Below are 20,695 nucleotides of genomic sequence, written 5' to 3' on the forward strand. Positions count from 1 at the left end.
TAAATCTCTGCATACCAGTACTCGGAAGCAGCATCAGGGAAAGGCATTGAATACTATGCACTTGGCTTCTATGCCCTGTTTGTTGGTTCCCCATTCTTTCCACTGTGTTGAAAAGAATGCTGGACTATATGGTCCACTGGTCTGACATAACAGGGGCTGTCTTGTTTTTCCATGGGGGCAGAAGAGCGAAGTAGAAGATTGCATTAGTTAAAGCCTGTGATGTAGTTAGATACTGGTTTCTGAAGCTGGGTTTAACTACCATAGAGAAGCCACACACACCAAATGCCTTACTTCCAGAACATTTTAATTGCACACATGATGAGGATACTAATGGCAATAATGTCATGCTTCTTAATGAGAAAGAACATCAGCTCTCTTGCTATACAGATGAGGTGCATGAAGATGAAGCAGTATAGGATCAAGGTATACTGATCCTGAGGTAAAAGGTGGTGGTGATGGCCTCCTCTCAGCGGCTGTAGGAGAAAGGAAAATAAAAGACATGAAAGGGCCATGTGATGCACACGTGGCAAGTCCCAGATGAGTCATAGGAGAAGGGCTTTTTTCAAATTCCTCATCAAGCTTCTAGTTATATCAAATTTGTATAATTTATTCCAATAGCAGAATTTATTTTATATATAAAAGGGAATTGAGGGTGGTACAACAAATCCATCTTTGTCTGTGGTGTGTATGCTCTTTGCTTGGGGGGGGGGGTTACAATTATAGAAGGAGGAGGAGGAGTGGGTTTTTATATGCCTCTTTCTCTACCAGTGGCTTACAATCGCCTTCCCTTTCCTCTCCCCACAACAGACACCCTGTGAGGTAGGTGAGGCTGAGAGAGCTCTGATATTACTGCTTTGTCAGAATAGCTCTATCAGTGCTGTGGTGAGCCCAAGGTCACTCAGCTGGCTGTATATGGGGGAGCGGGGAATCAAACCTGGCTTGCCAGATTAGAAGTCACCACTCTTAACTACTACACCATGCTAGCACATCAAACATACAAAAACTTGCAGAACAGAAGGCTGAAATGTTTGTAGTTGCGTCCGGTGTTCCATCAATTTAAATAAGTGAAAAGCAGCTTCAGGTGGCTGTGACTGGAAATGTTAGAATGGGAAGTGCTTTTTTACTCTTTCTTGACAGCTACTTTATTTGTATATTTCTTATGATAGAAGCAGCATCTTGGGAATGGGGTTGTGTGGTGTGTCTAATTTGAAACAGAATCAACCAGGAGGAAGAGAAGCCCTGGAAATGTTACCATAGCCCCATGTGTAAAACCTAGTCTGGCCCAGAAACAACAGTGGAGTGTATGTGCACCCCATGGCAAGGAGGTGTCTATTATGCCACCTTCAATTCTCCAAGGTGAAAACATATGGTGAGTCTCTGGCTCCAGAGAAGTCCCTGCAAGCATCCCAAGCCAAGGACATATTTTCATTTACCCAAGTTCTATTTGATGATGATTCTCTCCACCAGGTGAGTCATTTTATATTAGGCATATGCTTGAAGTTTTAATTGCTTTAAGCTGTTGACAAGAGCCATGTAAGCCAAATTATATCGGCCTCTACATTTTCTTTAGGATTTTTTTTTGTGGGGGAAGGGGACATTGTTGGTAAAGGGCAATGAACAAAATTATTCTTTCCATATTTGCTGAACTAGTCATTCATGTGGCATTTCCCCCTGCCTGTTGGCAGTCCAGGGCAACTGGTTGGTCACTAGGTGAAACAGGATGCTCCACTAATTGGACCACTGGTCTGATCCAGCAGGGCTCTCCTTATACCTTTCTAGGCTATCAGGCTCTGAATCAGCACCATATGGTGAGTGGGTGGCAGATGGTGGAACCCACTTCAAGACTCCCTTCTCTGTCTCTTGTCAGCTCCTGAGTATGGATTCTGCAAGCAGTGTCTTAGAAACGGATATACTAAGCTGTTATCCTTTAGGTCACTGTCTGAAGCCATCAACAGATTTAGGGAGGGTGTGACATGGGAAAAAACACTAGATAGCCTTCCTGCTGAAAGCTTTAACCTCTATTCTCACACAAAAGCCTTCACATATGTCCCAGACAAACAAATGGAGGGAGTGGAAGTCCATGTTGTAGAATATATTTAGGAGAGTCTCAAATTCGAAGAACATTCTAAGCTTAAATTTGAAAGGAGAGTCAGTGTAGAGCAGTGGCTATATCAGTGGGCTCAGGATCCAAGTGGTGGGATGGTTTGCTACCCTAACAGGAAGGATACCTATACTGACCAGGAGCCCACTGAGTTAAGGGCTACTGTTTGTATTGCATGGGTTCCCTGACTGCTCGCTCCAGGGCTGTTTTAATGTCCCCAGTCCTCTCCTGTTCAAGACAACTAATAAAATTTGTTAAACATTTATCAAGTGATATGACCATATATGGCCAATGATGGGCCTGGAGGGTGTGGGAAGGGGAGGGTCCCCGGGTGGGCGTGTAAACAGCTATGTTTCCTAAACATATTCTGTACAATTGCACCACTTCTGGGGTTTCTCAAAGCCTGAAGAATGTTTCATGGTTTTCTCAACGATAAAAGTTGAGAAAGGCTGGGTTATATAGATTAAGGTGGTAGCTATATTGCTCTGGACAGTGCTTGAGACCTGGGGCCTCTTTAAAACCAACTGAATTTCGTTCTGGGTATAAGCTGTCCTTGTACAGGGTCACTTCATCAGATACACTGAAACAGTTTTTCTCAAGCTTTACGCATAGGTGGAAGGGGAGGATAATTTCCTGGCAACTACCCCCTCCCACTCTCTACCTATTGGTAAGGCTTGGGGAAAACGGTTTCAGTGAAGCGTGGGTGCATATGTAAGTTTATACCCAGAAGTAAACTTAGCTGGACATAAAGGAGCCCCTGGACTCAAACTTTTTCATTTGTTTATAGGTAAGTTAACTTAGGAGTAGGGGGTATCTGGGGTTTTATTCTGTTGCTTTTAAACTGTAATATGATTTGTAAGTTGCTTTGATCCACAAGGGAAGTAGGATATAAAAATATTTTAATGAATTAATAAATACTGGTAGAAGATCCCTGGACATTACAGTTTTGGTGAGAACTGTATGTTAGAAATCCATTTCTGCCTCCCTCACAGTTCTCTGGGGACTATGAAACCTTTTAAGGTCTATAGAGTATAAAACAAAAATGACCCTGATACTTTTCCCCCCTCCCCGATTTTTGATTTCCACCTGCCAACACTTACTGGAGTTTCTGGAACCTGCAGGCGTAACTCTTCCATCTTCTCCTCATGCTCCCTCTGTTTCTCCTTATCTTCATATCTGTAGCGTGTCATGGTGAGCTCCATGTCAAGGCGCATCTTCTCCAGCTGGGTTGCCAGCGCATGAGCCTGTTTGTTTCTTGGTTGTTCCATGTGAACCCAGCTATCCATCTCACCCTCTGTGGTGGCAAGGCCAGGGTGCAGGTTGTCCACTGCTGCCTGTGGCTTTGCCCTCATGTGTACCTCCTCATCCCTGATGTCGAGAGTATCTGTCATGTCATTGGGGGTACAGGGTGGCTCGGTCAAATCATCGAGTGCTGATGTCGGCTCAGTTTGGTTGTCTGGAGCAGATGAAGCGTTTTCAAGATTGTCCTCCTATCACAAGACGGAGGGCATGTGAGGGGAAACTGTTCTGGCTGTTTAAGTGCACAGTAACATTATATAAACATGTGAACATACATAATCCTGCCTTATACTAAATTAGACCATGGGTCTTTTTGATATTATCTACTCTGGTAGCAGCTGTCTGGGGATAGGCAGAGGTCATTCATACAACCTGCTGCCTGAATCCTGTCTGCTGGAGATGAAGAGAAGAAGAAGAAGAAGAGTTGGTTCTTATATGCAGCTTTTCTCTACCCGAAGGAGGCTCAAAGCAGCTTACAGTCGCCTTCCCTTTCCTCTCCCCACAACAGACATCCTGTGAGGTGGGTGAGGCTGAGAGAGCCCTGATATCTCTGCTCAGTCAAAACAGTTTGATCAGTGCCGTGGCGAGCCCAAGGTCACCCAGCTGGCTGCATGTGGGGGAGTGCAGAATCAAACCCGGCATGCCGGATTAGAAGTCCGCACTCCTAACCACTACACCAAACTGGTGTATTATGCCCAGATGCTGCTGGTATATTATGCCCAGATTCTTCAATTTAGTCAATCTGGCAAATATCTCTTTTATAACACAAAATATTGGTTACTGGAGATGGTTAAAGGGGTCGTATCATTCCTGTGCTGAGCGATCTGGTTACTTATCTGTTTCCAGACATGACTAAAAAGTGCTGGTTCTTACCTTTGAAAGCTCTAAATGGCTTGGGGCCAGGGTACCTGAAGGACGATCTCTTCCTGTACTACCCAGTCCTCCAGTTAAGCTGTGCTCACAAGCACGGCCCTTACCTTCAGAGGGGAAGTGAGTGGCAACTAGAGACAGGACGTTTCTGCAAACCTTGGAATGCCCTCAGGCTTTAAGTTCACCTGGCACCTACTTTAGCATTTTCAGAGTCAAACCAAAATGTATCTTTGAACCCAGACTTGTATATATGGGTTTTATCTTTCTGGCTTTTTTAGTGGTTTGTTTGTATACTGAGGTATAGATCATTTTATGCTGTTTATGTCCCTGGGATTCTTTCAATGGCTTTTAAAAATGGCTTGGTGTTTTTATATTGATAGGTTATAAATTTTAATGGTGAGCTGTCTTGAACAGAACTCTGATAAGGAAGCACAGAACTCTTCTAAAAAATAATAAATATAGATAACTTACTTGTCCTGTTTTTACCCATGCCTATACAACCTACAGCTTACTATGGCTGATAGCAGGACTCCAGCCTATTTGGTGAGGCCTGCCAGATGGTTCACAACCTTTCTGTTTTTGCAGTTCCAATCTGACAATGAAACCCGAGAGTTTATTGAGGGGCTGTCATTCTTTGTTAGGATTGCCAACCTTCAGGTGGGGGCTGGAGATCTCCAGGCAATGGACAGCTCTCTGGAGAAGATGGCTGTTTCAGAAAATGGATTGTATGCAATTAAACCAGATACCTACAGAGATTCTTTGCCTCCCAGGCCCTGCCCTCTACAGACTCTATCCCCCCCCCACAAAATCCAGGGATCTCTCAGCCTGGAGTTGGCAACCCTATACATAGCAATTTCATACAATTCCCTGGGCCAATAATGATTTAGACCTGTTTTTTCAAAAACCTTTTACTGTGGGGTAATGTGTCTAAAGCAATAATGATACACCAGTAGACCACTGTGGGAAGTAACAGCCCTCATCATGATGCATACAAATGTGAAGAGTGGAGGTGTTTTTTCTGCTTTGGAAACACATCCTGTTCTGGCGTGAGTCCCTAAAAAGGTTGCCCAAGTTTTCAGTTTGGTGGCATTTGAATGAGATGATCAACCTGCGGAAGGCACCTGTTGGCTGGTGCTTGCATGTCATCATCAGCCTAACTTCCCTTCCATCCCTCGCAGTAACTTTTAAAATGTTTTTGTTCTTATGGAAATGATGATTGCATTGATAAATGAGCAACAATTCAGTACTTTAAAAAAGAGAGGCTGGCGTTGAGCTCACTTGGCAATAATAGCTGAGTTGGATGAAAGACAGAATGTTGCAGTGTCACTTGGGCACCTGGTGAAAAAACCCGTCCGCCGGTTCTCAAGATTAAAACAATGACAGAAAGTTATCTGGAAATACATAATATACAGTTAGTGCTAAACAGGTACCTGCCTGGGGGACTACTTTAATCCGAGCCCTACAGAAGCAACTCTGCGTCTTCTGAATGAACAGTGGGACATAACTATAATCAAATAATAAGTCTTACCATGGGGGATTTAGGCTTGAGGTATGGGAACTGTGGAAAGCCAGGCTTAACACCACACAAGGCAGTCTTCAGTTTCACTAGCATTTCAGTTTCCCATCACGCACCTCTGTGCCCGTCCCATGCAGCACCAGAGAGAGGCACAGGGGTCATGCAAAAAGCAAACCAAGAAAGCCAGCCTTATAAGGTCAACTTCAGACTGATGTAATAGATTCTGCTCTGTGACATCACCTCCTACCTGCTGTTGTAACAAGCTTGTTGTTCACTGGTAGTATCAGGTATAGAGCTAAACCCATGCCACTTGACCTTATGCCCCAGAGCTGATCAGTCCACAAGGCATGGCTCTGGACTTATGGGTTTCATATCCAGTAGTGGGCCAGTGGAGAGTCCCCAGCGAGGATCTTTTAAAAGAACTCACACTTAAAAAAAAGTTTGGAATTCTACACTAATTTCACTCCAATTGTCACTCATCTCAGATTAGTTTGGCAATATCTGATGATGATGGAAGTTGGAACTCTGCCCCTTGGCCTCTTGTGTGTGCCATCATGGTGTCTTTCCAGCTCTTTCTTCATCTCTTTTGTCTTTCTCTACTCTCCAAAATTCAGGTTTTGGTCTGTTACCAGATGTTCCTTGTTGACCATCTTTGTTGTCCCTGTGGCAGGACCATTGGCTCCCTCCATCTCTAATTGTTCCAGGGTTGTTTCTCCTAATTGTTGCACTGGCTGGACGAGGAAGGAAGAGGCTGACTATAGGAAGAGGTTCAAGCACATCACATGTGTTCTTCTGGAGTAGAATTGCTATGATGAGAGACCTTTCCTTGGCAAACTCTGCTGAATACACAGAATAGTTCTTGAAAAGTTGCAGTTTGCAAAGTAGAAGAAAAAGAAAAAAGAGTTGTTTTTCACCCTGCTTTTCTCTATCCTACACAGCTTATTATTGCCTCCTATTCCTCTCCCCACAACAGTCACCCTATGATGTAGGTGAGGTTGAGAGCCCTGAGAGAACTGTGACTGGCCCAAGGTCACCCAGCAGGCTTTAGGAGGAGGAGTGGGAAATCAAACATGGTTCTCCAGGTTAGAGGCTACCACTCTTAACCACTACATCTCATCAGTTCTCTTTTCTTTGGCCCTGAAGACTTAGAAGCAAAGAGAATGAAGCGTAATCTCTTAGCAACCAGTAGCACTCTGTTATTAAACATGGAGTGTATAGTCCATATCTCACATTACGGCACCCAATGTTCACATATAGGCCGTAGTTATATTTCTGGGCTTCTCAGGTTATAGTGTCTTGAGCAGAAAAATTAAAAATGTGAGCTGCTAGATTGAGTTGTCATAAACAACTCTTATTATTGAAAGAATGTCAAAAGATTTTAGTTAAAAGATGTTTCCTCTTGTCATTACTATATGGATTGGTTATGAAAACATGGAAACTGCTTCTGTAAAAAGCTTCCGTATTCATAAAGTATTCTTCGTGCTCTGCTTGTCTTTACTGCCTTTATGGAGGGAAGTGAGCAGATTCTAGTGCTCTGCTTATCCTTGCTGCTTCCATGGATAGAAGTAAGCAGATATCAGGATTCTAGCTTAAGGTACTGGAGCATCACCAAAAGTGCCACCATCAGAATTTACACAATTGAAGCTCAGAAGGCTTCTTTTTTTGTCTTGGTTGACAATATATACAGCCTAGGGTCATTTCAAATCATTGCCCAATGGTCTTTTGAGCTGTGTGGTGGTATGTATTTGTGAAGAACTATGGCCTTAATGTCATACATGGGTGGTGTTAAGTCCATGTTCTTTCCTTGTCTTCATTGGAGGATATATCCAATGTAACTCCATATTTTGGAACAATGACCGCCACTTCCTCTTGTCCTCTGTCCTCATTATCTTTGTGACCAGCTGTATATGTAATGGGCAGAGTCTATCTTGAATGGGACTGCTGTCTTTTTTCATTCACTGCAGACGGTTTGTCACAAAGACAAAAGACCCCCTTGTTAGAAGATGCAGCCTAAGGCATATTGAGTGTCTCAGCTAGCATCACATTTATCTTGTCTTCCTTTCCGTTGCTCTTCACAAAGCATTGCTTTATTTCCGAGTCATGAACAACTTTTCATCTTCCCTCTCATGGCTTCAGCAACTATCTCTGTGTACGTGTGTGTATATAAAACCGCCTCCCCCTCCCTCATCAAAGAAGGAGAAGGCTCGTGGATAATGGGGGAAATGCTGAAATGCCACTTGTGGCTGTGGTTTTTTTGCCCTTTAAGAAGACTGTGCATACAGATATGTGGAGAAACAGTCACCATTTTGTGACCTGAATACAAGAGCTTTAAAAGGGGGGGGGGAATATTACTTCCGTGGCTGCTATCCAAGGTCTCCCTGTAACACCAGCATTTACAATGCCAACCTATAGGCCTGTTGTGGGTCAAGTAATATCTCCTCATGCTGGAAAACTTTTAAAATGTGGATTCTCCTATGAAGATTTTTATTTACAAAATACATAACGAGGTACTTATATACATATAAAGACCTGCTGTCCTTAGAAGAGGGAGGAACCATGCAGTCTTTGCAGGAATTGTTATAGCTTGCAAAAGAGTGAAATGGGCCACGCTGCTGTTGTCATTCTAGTAATTTGCATGGAACTAGCAGAAGTGTCCGCAGGAATTTGTCTGCTCACCCCTCCCCCCCCCCACAACAGGTGCACACTCACCCAGCTACAGATATTAGAAGAAGAAGAAGAGTTGGTTCTTATATGCCACTTTTCCCTACCCGAAGGAGGCTCAAAGCGGCTTACAGTCGCCTTCCCATTCCTCTCCCCACAACAGACACCCTGTGGGGTGGGTGAGGCTGAGAGAGCCCTGATATCTCTGCCTGGTCAGAAAAGTTTTATCAGTGCCATGGCGAGCCCAAGGTCACCCAGCTGGTTGCATGTGGGGGAGCGCAGATTCGAACCTGGCATGCCAGATTAGCAGTCCGCACTCCTAACCACTACACCAAACAGTGGCCCAGCAACATCTGAAGAGTGGGAGGTGGCTCATATTGCCACTGAGAAAAGATCATTACTTCGCATCACTGGAATCTGAGTGATTTGAGAATTACCCCCAAATGTCATCAAAATCATGGCTTTCACCTGATCCCAGGCAAATGTGAACAAAACACATGCAAAGGAGTTTGATAATCTGACTTATTGTAGCTGTCATTGTGAATTAGCACCAGTCATCAGTGGCACTTTCTGAAAGATTTTTTTTTACAGGGATGAGAATGTTGGGTTTATGGAATATTCTTTTTTAAACAGAAAACATTCTTTTAAAATAGGCAAAAAACAGATAGCTCTAGGAATGAGATGATACAGGAGGAATATTACACAAGATGGGAAATGTTCATTCTGGCTCATATGCTTGGGGAATTCCTGGATTAATTGCCCAGCTTGGACATTCAGGGTCCATCAGCTGGTAGAATTTCCTCACAGCTGCAGACCAGCCTTTGTTCTTCTGTACTCCAGGGCTTTTTGATGGAGGAGGTTGGACAAGATGCCATTCAGTGCTTCCCCACTGAGCATGCCACTTCCTCATACAAGTCTGCACATACACCCCCCGCCCCTTTACTGGAGGAGAAAATGGAGCACTTCCATACTCCTTTTAGCCCCATTGATGCTGTTGGGGTTCCAAAAGAGGTGTCAAGTTTTAAAGATGGGGAAAAATGTACAGCCCATTTTCTTCTTAAGCACCAAGTGGGAGAGCACCGCATGTGTCTCTGTGACTTGGGAAGAGCTTCTGGATTGATCTTCCATTCCTGTAGAGGACAGTCCAAACATGTATGATCTGCAGTGGCCCCTCTGCTAGACATGGGGCATCTGAAGATGCCCTTCTGTACTGACCCTTGACTCCAGCCTTGACTGGGGTACAGGACTTCAGTAATGTATTATCTGTGGAACTGCCTTTGAGAAGGATTTGGATACAAAATGATGCAACTCACTACCTGTTGGGAGTTGTTGGACCACATTATAAATCAGTCCCCATTGCATTCTGGGGGTAGTTCAAGGAGCTAATGGTATACCAGAGTGCTAAATAGTCTATATCCAGCACATCTAAAAGACTGCCCCAACCCCTGTATTCTTTGATTACTGCTAAAATTAACTGATAACAGCTCGTTGAACTCTTGAGTGTAATGACCATACAGTAAGCCAGGTTCACTAGGACCAAGGCTAAGTTTTCCAGAAGTGGAGTATGGCCAGAAGTGGAATTTTTCAGAGGTGATTTATACTGGATTCTGGGGACTGCTGTCAAATTCAGTTAATCAGGATTAGTTTTAGCCAGGGTAACTGGAGATGGCTAACATGCCATGTTATTGTTTAGGATAGGTTGGATTATCTTAACCATAGTGCCTCTAGAATATTTGGGAAACGGCACTATGGGTGCCCCACGTTCCGGGAGAGCATTCGCTGTCTGGCCTGTGTTTCCGGCACTGCGGGCCAATTCTGAAATGCAGTACTGGTGGATGACTGTCAAAATCATTTGCGGATTCTACTATTAAAATCATGATTAAATTAGGAACTATGCATGGGCAACTCAGATCTGAGGACAAAACATACTTGCTCTGTACCCAACTCATTAAGGAAGACACAAGGCAAGAGATACTGCAGCGGTTCAATAAGGTATAATATAATGCTGGCAATACAGAGAAGAGGTTTTCAGTCATAAGGAAGTCATTCCGTGTGCATCCACTATTAACCCAGCATGTTAAAGGAAGGCAACCAATGGTCACGACATGCAATCTTCATTCAGACTGTGGGGAGAAATAAAAAAGATGTATGCAATTTATAAGGTGTTCAGACAGAGAATCAGATCTGACCAGTTCAGTGTCATCACAGAAGAATAATACCCACAGGGGCCCACGTTTTGCAATGGGAAATACTCTTGATGCCTCAATACATGAGCAAGAATTAATATGCTAATAGAATACAAGCAATTTATACCTCCTGTTTATAGCAGAACCTTGCACTTTTAATAATACATTTGATTGAATGATGTAACAAAAAGGTCCACACAACATCCACCCCCAATTAGCAAGGGATTCTGGAGAGTAGCTTACCCCCTCCTCCTCCAGATGTCTTATTTAAAAAGAAAATTTGCTTGTTCTTGGATTTTTATGCAGCCCCTCCTGGCAAGCCAGCTGGGGCCATTCACAACACCATAGTTAAAACACAATAATTAAAATAACAATGGTCAGAACCATTTGTTCAATAAACAGACCCTGACCAGGGTGGAAACCTTGAGGGAACTTTGAGATAAATATTTCTACGGGTGGAGGTGGTGGCTGTATTCCCAGGCCTGTAGAAACGCTGCTTCTGGAAGCAGAAAACCATAATGCCCCTCGAGTCTCAGAAGCACCACCCCCAAAGAGGACGTTTTTTGTATAAGCACTTGGATCATTAAACACAAGACATATAAATAATCATTTTTACACTGGTAACTTTTAACATAAGTGCAAAGACACTTAAGTCTGCAGCATTCTTAACCCATTATATTGGTAGGAGTGTTTAGAACACATTTGCTGAAACAAGGGTGTGTGTGTGTGTGTGTGTGTGTGTGTGTGTGCATGCATGCAGTGGCAATGAGATCAAAATGGAGAGTTGTCCTGGTGTGGAAGCACCTCGCAAAATGGATGTTTTCCCCTCCTTGCCTCACTTAGTTGAATGATGGGAAAGGGGATGCAGCCTCCCATCTTCCCTTATTCCTATTCCACATCCTGCTTTACCTCTCTAGGGAGTGCCTGCTGCCGCAGCTGTTCCATCTTCTCTTCATGTTGGCGCTGCCGTTCGTTGTCTTCATGTTCGTATTTCAGCCTCGTCAGTTCAAACTCCATCCGCCTCTTCTCCAGCTCGGTCTCAATGGCTAAGTCCAACCTGCTGGCTGACCACACTGGTTCTGCCCCACTTACCACAATACGGGGCACCCGCAGGCCCAGGTGTTCTGTCACCCCGTCAGCCTCTTGCTGTGCTGGTGGCACTTGCGGCTTTCCATCCTCAGGGCTACTTTTCCCTTGCTGCTCGAGGTTTGGGATTTCCTTACACCCACTCTGCTCACATGGTGACTTCTTTTCGTTCATCTCTGGCAAGTATACCTGCATGGCCAGCTGGACCTCTATCCTCACCTTCCCCACTTCAGCAAAGGCCGCAGAAGCTGTCTCCGACATGGCTTCTACCTTACAATCAGAAGAAGCCTTTTGGTTTGAGGCTCGAAGCAGGCCTTGGCGCTGGCGCATCTGCTCCATTTTCTCTTCATGCTGCCGCTGCTTTTCCTTGTCCTCATAAGTCTTCTGCTCATGCTGCCTCTGCCTCTCATTCTCCTCAGAGATATGCTTCAGCTTGGCCAGTTCAAACTCCATGCGCATCTTCTCCAACTCTATCTCCGTTATTGGGTCCAGTCTGCTGCCCAGTTGCTCCTCTTCCCCTCTAGACAGCGTTCTAGATGGTGTCTGCTGCTTCATGAGCTCCATCTTTTCCTCGTGCTGCCGTTGTTTCTCATTCTCCTCATGCTGGTGCTTCAGCACGGTCAGCTCAAAGTCTATCCGCATCTTCTCAAGATCACCATCAACTCCTTGGGCCTGCTGGGTGTCCTTCTGCTCCTTTTCTTTACCATCTTCTTTGTTGTCCTCTTTGGCAATCACTTCTAGTTGCAAAGGGCTGTTTACGGCTTCCATTTGCCGCCTGGTTTCTAATGGTATCCGCTGGTCTCCATTGGCTAAAGCATCAGCAACAGCAGAGGGGGTGGGTGCAGACATCGAAGCATCAACTGTGGTGTCCTGGAGAAATGAATGAAAAATGTATTTCCAAATGGGCACAATCACCAAAATCATAACTTGAATATACCAGGCCAGCACAATAGCATTGCACTAAATAACTTGTCTAATTATAAACAGTATAAATGAATATAAGGGCAAAAAAGAGAATGAGAAAAAGGCAGGCAAGAAAGAAAAGGAATGCTGTGTGATCAATAGGATCAAAGATGAATAAGAAGGGAACAAGAAGTCATCAGTGCTTTGAAAACTTGATTAGCATGTAAAAAGGAACAACTGACAATTAAAGAACATTCCTATGCAGAATTGGTAGGATTACACTGTGAATCTAGAAGGAATGAAGGAATGCACAGAAAACATGAAATATTAGACAAATACACTGATTTTCAGCATGGCAAGACTGTGGCTTTTGTGTGACTGCACCACAGGTCCTATTTAAGATGATCTATATAGATCTGGCAAACAATGCAATTCCTTCCCAAGCCAACAACACTGGCCTACTCATTTGTTAACCATCATCAATTTGCATAGTGGTCTCAGGAACACCTACTGTCTTTAGCCAACATTAATAACATGGACACGGTTCTGTCCCTGCCAACAAAAGTGTGGCTAGTCAAAGCTATGGTCTTCCCAGTTGCAATGTATGAAAGTTGGACCACAAGGAAGGCTGAGCATCAAAGAATTGAGGCTTTTGAACTCTGGTGCTGGAGAAGACTCTTGCGAGTCCCTTGGACTGCAAGGCGAACAAACCAGTCAGTCCTAGAGGAGATCAGCCCAGACTGCTCCTTAGAAGGCCAGATCCTGAAGATGAAACTCAAATACTTTGGCCACCTCATGAGAAGGAAGGACTCCCTGGAGAAGAGCCTAATGCTGGGAGTGATTGAGGGCAAAAGAAGAAGGGGACGTCAGAGAATGAGGTGGCTGGATGGAGTCACTGAAGCAGTTGGTGTAAATTTAAATGGACTTCGAGGAATGGTAGAAGACAGGAAGGCCTGGAGGATCATTGTCCATAGGGTTGCGATGGGTCGGACATGACTTTTGCACCTAACAACAACAACAACAACAACAACAACAACAACAACAACAACAACAACATGGTTCTACTTTACAGGATGGTTGCAAGAAGAAAGAACATAAAAAGATAAGAAGAGCCATGCTGGATCAGACCGAAGACCCATCATGTAATGGGACAGCCAGCTGCTCACAAGCTCTAGGAAGCCCAGAAACAGGATCATAGCAACAGCACCCTCCTGCCTATGCTCCCCAGCAACTGATGTAAAGATGTATACTTCTTCTGATCCTGGGGAGTAGATATCCATCATGGCTAGCAGCCATTGATAGTCCTGTCCTCCATGAATTAGCCCACTTCATTTTTAAAGCCTCCCAAGTTGGCAGCCATCACATCCTGTGACAACAAATTCCACAATTTAAGTATATGGTTGTGATGAAGCAGTTCCTTTTGCTTGTCCTGGATCTCCCACCCTTTAGCTTCAGTAAATGACCCCAGGTCCTAGTATTACAGGAGCTAGAGAAAGGCTCTCCCCTTTCTACTATTTTCATAACATGCAAAATTGTGCAGATCTCTGTTGTGTCTCCCGTTCCTTGTCTTTTTTCTAAACTAAACAGCCTGACGAGTTTTAACCAGTCCTCACAAGACAGCTGCTCTACCCCACCCCACCCCGATCATTTTGGTTGCAACTTTTCTAGCTCTACAATGCACTTTTTCAAATGCAGTGATGAGAACTGTACACAATATTCCAAGCGTGGTCTCATCATAGACTTATATAAGGACAGTATGATGGAGGGAGTTTTTCTAATTATAGCCAGCACAGAATGTGCCTTTTTTGCAGCACCTGCACCCTGGGTCAACGTTTTCATCGAGCTGTCCACTACCACCTCAAGATGCCTTTCTTGGTCTGATGCTGGCAGTTCAGATCTCGTCAGTATGCATGTGGCATTGAGATTATTTACCCCAATGTGCACCACTTTATACTTGCTCACATTGAATCTTAGTTGCCTTTTAATGCCCATTTCCCCCAGTGTGAGGAGATCCTTTTAGATGTTTTTGCAATCTATTTTTTGTTTAACCAAATGACCCTTTGGTGTTATTTTCAAATTCAGCCACCTCACTACTTACCCCTAAATCTAGGTTGTTTATAAACAAGTTGAGGACACCAGTCCCAAGACAGATTCGCATACCTCTCCTGTGGGAACTGGGCATTTATTCTTATCTCTCATTCCTGTTTTTTTTTTTTAGCCAATTTCCAATGCATAAGAGTTTTCTAGTTGCATTGGATACTTTGTCAAAAGCTTTCTGGAAATCCAAATAAACAATGTCAACTATCTCACTCCTGTCCACATGTTTATTAACTCTTTCAATGATCTCTAAAAGGACATACTTTTGCAGAAGCCATGTTGGGGTTTGGGGGGGGGCATGTTTGATAGTTTTCTCTTTACTGAAGCTTTCCATCAATTTACCTGGAATACACTTTAAATTAATTGGCCTGTAAGTTCCCAGATCCTTGTTTAAAACTGGGTGTTAAACTGGCCACCTTCAGTTCTCCGGTACAGAGGCTGATTTTAGGGACATGTTACATATCTTAGTTAGAAGATTAGCAGTTTCACATTTGAGTTCTGTAAGACCTCTTGGATGGATACTATCTGGTCCCAGTAATTTCCAGTATATAAATTCTAGAACTTCCTCCCTCATCATCACTGTTTGTCTCAGTTCCACCTCTTCTCCTCCTGAAAATATCTTTTCAGGAATCCTCCCCTCCCAATCTCTCATTGCCTTCTTCTATTTCCTTTGAAAGTTCATGTTGGTTTTTGTTTGAAAAACCCTTAATTTTTCCGAAATAAACCTTTTCATAGCTTTCCTCACTCTGCTTGTTATCGATGCTGGTGACCTCTTGTAGTTTGTACTACCTTTCCTGACTCATAGTATACATTCTGAAGATCTCGTTTTGAGGTTTTGAGCAAACCCGAAGCCTTTTCAAGAGCTTTGACCCTCTTGACTGTTTTACCAGATTTCTCACTTTAAAGAAATTTCCTATTCTGAAGTTGAACATGACAGTGTTGGAGTTCCTTGGTACTTTCCCACATACATATAATTGAGCGTAATGCCACTATGTACTCTGCTTCCAGTTGGTGTGACAACATCCACATCTCAGACTAGGTCATGGGAAGCTAGGGTTGTTAGGCGTCCCCCCCCCCCAGCCACTAATGGGCAATGGAGAGTTGGGTTGCCAGATCCAGGCTGGGAAACTCCTCGAGATTCGAGGGCGGAGGTGGTGATGATAGCATATCTCCAATACTAAGGGGCTTTTGGTGTCTGGTATTTCTACCCACAGTGTTTCTGCAGAAGAGTTTTCCCTTTTTAAAGAGCACATATGGAAATCCTTCAGCATTCCTGAAAAGCATTATATAGTTGTTGCTGTTGCATAATTTCACAAGATAAAACTTTTAGCGGGAAATAATCCTGCCTGTTTCGCATAACCCAGATATATCTACTTGAAGTCTTCTTGATTTTTCCCAATAAATTGCAGTGTGTAAACACTTACAGGATAATCTAGAGCAAGGGAGGTTATAATACCATTCTATTCTGCATTGATTATTTATTTATATATATAATATTAGACCTCATTTGGAATACTGTGTCCAGTTCTGGTCACGGCAGTTCAAGAAGCATATTGACTAGTTGGAATGTATTCAGAGAAGAGCGACTAGGATAGCTGAGGAATTGAAATTTATGCCTTACCAGGAAAGGTTGAGAGAGTTGGGTATGTGTAGCTTCTAGAAGAGGAAGACAAGGGGTGATAAGATACCTGTGCTTAACTATGTTAAATGTAGATATGTTGTAGAGGGGATTCAATGGATTCAAATTAGAGGAAAGGAAATTCTGCTTAAATATTAGAAAGCATTTTCTGATGGCGAAGGCTGTTTATAGATGGAATATGCTGCCTTGGGGTAGGGATAGAGTCTCCGTTGAAATTTTTAGGAGGAGACTGGATATGCACCTGTCAGGAGTTTGTGATTTTTAAGTCCCCAAGAAGGGGTGGGGTGTGTGACTGGACTGAATGACTCTTTGTGGTCTTTTCCAGCTCTGTGTGAGTCTGATTCTGAAATGTATTGGCTTGGTTGTTTCACCATTTCTTAAGAAAATAAATCATCATCCTACAACTTCAAACACACAATCCTGGAAGGAGAAAGCAGATATGTTAAGGAGGCATGCAAAAATAGTACAGGGAATGAGACGGATATCTTTGTGGTGGAGCAGCAGGTAATTGCTTCCTCCTCTACTGTGCACAACATTACAACAAGACTGCTCCGCATGGATACCCATATGTACAGAAACCCAATTTGCATGATTACCCCTGCTCAAGAAAGGGGAAAGATTATGCTGTTTGGTCTTTAACAAGTTTGGGTTTCTGGATGGAATGCCTGTAGCACATATTATATTATGAGGGGAAGGGGGGGATATTCATCTACTCTCTTTCAGGAACAAGCAGTAGCCCTCTGGCCTAGAACAGTCCTTTTGGTCTTTAAGGCCCAGAAATAATCAAGTGTAATAGGCATAATACTTTGGCCATGACCTTCATCCAACCTCAAGGGAATTTAGGGGGAAATACTGTGTTCTGGGACTTCACAAGCATCCACAAATGCCAAAAGGAGATGAATGGGTTAAAAGTTCCCATAAGCTACTAGCAATAGAAGATGACGGCTAAATACTTACCATGGAGAACTTTGGTACAAAATCAGAAAGGCAAACCAATCAGAGGCACTATTTGCCAGCCCGCCCACTTGTGTCTTGCGCAGATACCGGTCTTTCAGTTTGCAAATCCAGACCATTCAAATCCAAATTCTAGGCCAACGGTCTTGATGATGTCATCAAATTCCACAGCCACTTCACTCCATTGCAGTCCTCTGACATTCTGTTGCTAGGGTTTCCATCTCCTCTGCTCTGAAATGATTTTTTCCTTGAGCTTAGCTTGCTATACTGTTTTTACTTGTTAGCCTTATTGAAAAGCAGGGTGAAATATTCAGCAGTTGTGATAACATCAGACTTTATTTATTTAGAAATGTATATCCTGCCCTTCACTCAAAGATCCCAAGGCAGGTCACAATAATAAAAAAATATATTGTTGTTGTTGTTAGGTGCGAAGTCATGTCCGACCCATTGCGACCCCATGGACAATGATCCTCCAGGTCTTCCTGTCCTCTGCCATTCCCTGGAGTCCATTTAAGTTCACACCTACTGCTTCAGTGACTCCATCCATCCACCTCATTCTCTGTCGTCCCCTTCTTCTTTTGCCCTCGATCACTCCCAGCATTAGGCTCTTCTCCAGGGAGTCCTTCCTTCTCATGAGGTGGCCAAAGTATTTGAGTTTCATCTTCAGGATCTGGCCTTCTAAAGGGCAGTCAGGGCTGATCTCCTCTAGGACTGACCGGTTTCTTTCCCTTGCAGTCCCAAAAAATTATACAATAATCTAAAATATACATTCTCAGTGTTTCAAGCTCACCAGTTTGAGGGCTGCTCTTGTTTCTACATCCTGAATAGGTTCTTGAAATGAAGTCATTAGGAAATGACAGTGCTTATCTCTATGTTGAGAAAAGCTTCAGTGGCTAAGTGCAGCTCACTGCAGTGAAAGGAGCGAGAGATGGCTGAGCTGAGCCGGTCAATTGACAACCTTATCTTCAGCAGTAGATAACTAGAGGCTTCTGGGAGTCTCGAGGGTAGGGCATGTGGGGACAGCCATTCCCTGTGGTTTGTGCCTGCTTCTGGTAATCTGCCTCTAAATGGGGAAGTTTTATTCCTAGGCTCTTAGCAATTGTGGCAGAGCTCCACCCCTGTCATCGTAGCACAGCTATTCTGGTTGGTAGGTTGAAATAAAAGTGGCTATTGTTCTGTGATTCAAAAATTGGTTTGGAAATCAAAATGGCCTGGATCCAGCTGAGCATTTCCATGCCTGGAAAGATTTCTGGCCATGGTGAACAACCTGCCTCACCCTTCCTGCCGCAGCCCAAAACACCCCTGAAATGCTGCTTCAGGGGGACAGGGGAACTCTTGGAGCAACCTTGGGAGGTGTTTGGAAACAAGGAAGTTGCACCCTACAGGCAGAAATCCTTCTATCCATGGAAAGACACATGAGGCTCAGAGAGGACTTCTATAAGGGTGGCACTTTGAAGAATAAATATTCTAATTGGGGAGCTCCAAGAGATATATGAGGACACTTAGTGTGGGAGCCTCTCCATTCATATTGTTTACCACCTTATAGTCCCCAGTATTACATCACATGTAGAGATCAAATTGCCAACATACGCTGGATCATGGAGAAAGCTAGGGAGTACCAGAAGAACGTCTACTTCTGCTTCATTGACTATGCTAAAGCCTTTGATTGTGTGGAACACAACAAATTGTGGCAAGTTCTTAAAGAGATGGGAATAACAGAGCATCTTATTTGTCTCTTGAGAAATTTATATGCAGGTCAAGAAGCAACAGTGAGAACTGAACATGGAATCACTGACTGGTTCAAAATTGAGAAAGGAGTTCGGCAAGGCTGTATACTGTCGCCTTGCCTATTTAACTTGTATGCAGAGCACATCATGAGAAATGCGGGATTAGAGGAGTCACAAATTGGGATCAAGATTGCAGGGAGAAATATCAACAACCTCAGATATGCAGATGATACCACTCTAATGGCAGAAAGTGAAGAGGAACTAAAGAGCCTGTTGATGCGGGTGAAGGAGGAGAGTGCCAAAGTTGGCTTGAAACTCAACATCAAGAAAACAAAGATCATGGCATCCGGCCCTCTCAATTCCTGGCAAATAGAAGGGGAAGAAATGGAGATAGTGACAGATTTTATTTTCCTGGGCTCCAAGATCACTGCAGATGGGGACTGCAGCAAAGAAATTAAAAGACGCTTGTTCCTGGGGAGGAAAGCTATGGCAAATCTAGACAGCATCCTAAAAAGCAGAGACATCACCCTGCCAACAAAAGTGCGTTTAGTCAAGGCTATGGTCTTCCCAGTTGCAATGTATGGCTGCGAAAGTTGGACCATAAGGAAGGCCGAGCGTCAAAGAATTGAGGCTTTTGAACTCTGGTGCTGGAGAAGACTCTTGCGAGTCCCTTGGACTGCAAGGCGAACAAACCAGTCAGTCCTAGAGGAGATCAGCCCTGACTGCTCCTTAGAAGGCCAGATCCTGAAGATGAAACTCAAATATTTTGGCCACCTCATGAGAAGGAAGGACTCCCTGGAGAAGAGCCTAATGCTGGGAGAGATCGAGGGCAAAAGAAGAAGGGGACGACAGAGAATGAGGTGGATGGATGGAGTCACTGAAGCAGTAGGTGCAAACTTAAATGGACTCCGGGGAATGGTAGAGGACAGGAAGGCCTGGAGGATCATTGTCCATGGGGTCGCGATGGGTCGGACACGACTTCGCACATAACAACAACAACATTACATCACATGAGTGCATTTAAATATTAGACCACTGAACCCCTCCAAAGGGGGTTGAAACACACTTGGTTATCTGGTTTCTTGTCATTTATCCATGTGTCAAAATGTTTTGGATTTGTGCAATAGTTCATGATATATGCTGATATTTTTGTTTTATATGTGCACATGTCTTGAAATAAATATATGCATTTTAATATTTAATGCATATTCTGCTGCTGTTCAACCTTTTATGTTCCTAGCTTGTATACACTGGTTGGGTCACTTTGTTCCCTCTTTTGTAGTTCCATGACATTAAAGTGAGAACAGGGATTTTACAAGCATACAAGAGGGGTCTTGCTAGGTCTTCCTCTGACTTCTTCCTCCATCTGATAGTCTCTTTCTCCATTGGAAGGCTCCACAATAACCAAATGTCTCTTAGTAAAAATACTCCCTGTACACTTAAACTATGGTAGGAATTAGGGTTACTGGGAGAAAATTAAAATGCCATCCTTTTAACAAAGGCTTAATGCTATGTTATTTGCTTCCATACCACAAAAAGCTTTGACTGCTGAATTCCACACATTTAACCTCTTAAAGAAACAGGTCACTTTTTCTTCAGGCTTATTGGAAACCCTAGTAAGAACTGATGCTGGCAACAGTATGTGAGAGTTGTGGC

At 43.6% G+C, this 20,695-nt stretch overlaps 1 protein-coding gene across 1 annotated transcript; it reads right to left on the reverse strand.

Annotated features, from left to right (window-relative positions):
- Positions 1–283: 283 nt before the first annotated feature.
- On the reverse strand, positions 284–20,675 carry LOC143823240 (uncharacterized). The gene is made up of 5 exons (XM_077309417.1): positions 20,570–20,675; positions 17,316–17,543; positions 11,543–12,589; positions 3,202–3,591; positions 284–473 (listed from the first exon to the last, which is right to left on the reverse strand). The coding sequence occupies exons 2-5, from the start codon at positions 17,316–17,318 to the stop codon at positions 288–290; spliced, it is 1,626 nt and encodes a 541-aa protein (XP_077165532.1). The 5' UTR covers positions 17,319–17,543; positions 20,570–20,675; the 3' UTR covers positions 284–287.
- Between the last annotated feature and the right edge of the window lie 20 nt (positions 20,676–20,695).

The sequence above is a fragment of the Paroedura picta genome, chromosome 1 (genome assembly GCF_049243985.1).
Source record: "Paroedura picta isolate Pp20150507F chromosome 1, Ppicta_v3.0, whole genome shotgun sequence".
In the NCBI taxonomy this organism is placed as follows: domain Eukaryota; kingdom Metazoa; phylum Chordata; class Lepidosauria; order Squamata; family Gekkonidae; genus Paroedura; species Paroedura picta.

What these genes read in the sequence shown, in the direction of transcription:
- LOC143823240 (XM_077309417.1), bottom strand. An exon ending in AGCAGGCACTCCCTAGAGAG is followed by an intron (nt 3,592 to 11,542) that starts GTAAAGCAGGAT and finishes GTCTTGTGATAG; the next exon opens with GAGGACAATCTTGAAAACGC. An exon ending in TGCAGGTTCCAGAAACTCCA is followed by an intron (nt 474 to 3,201) that starts GTAAGTGTTGGC and finishes TTTCTCCTACAG; the next exon opens with CCGCTGAGAGGAGGCCATCA.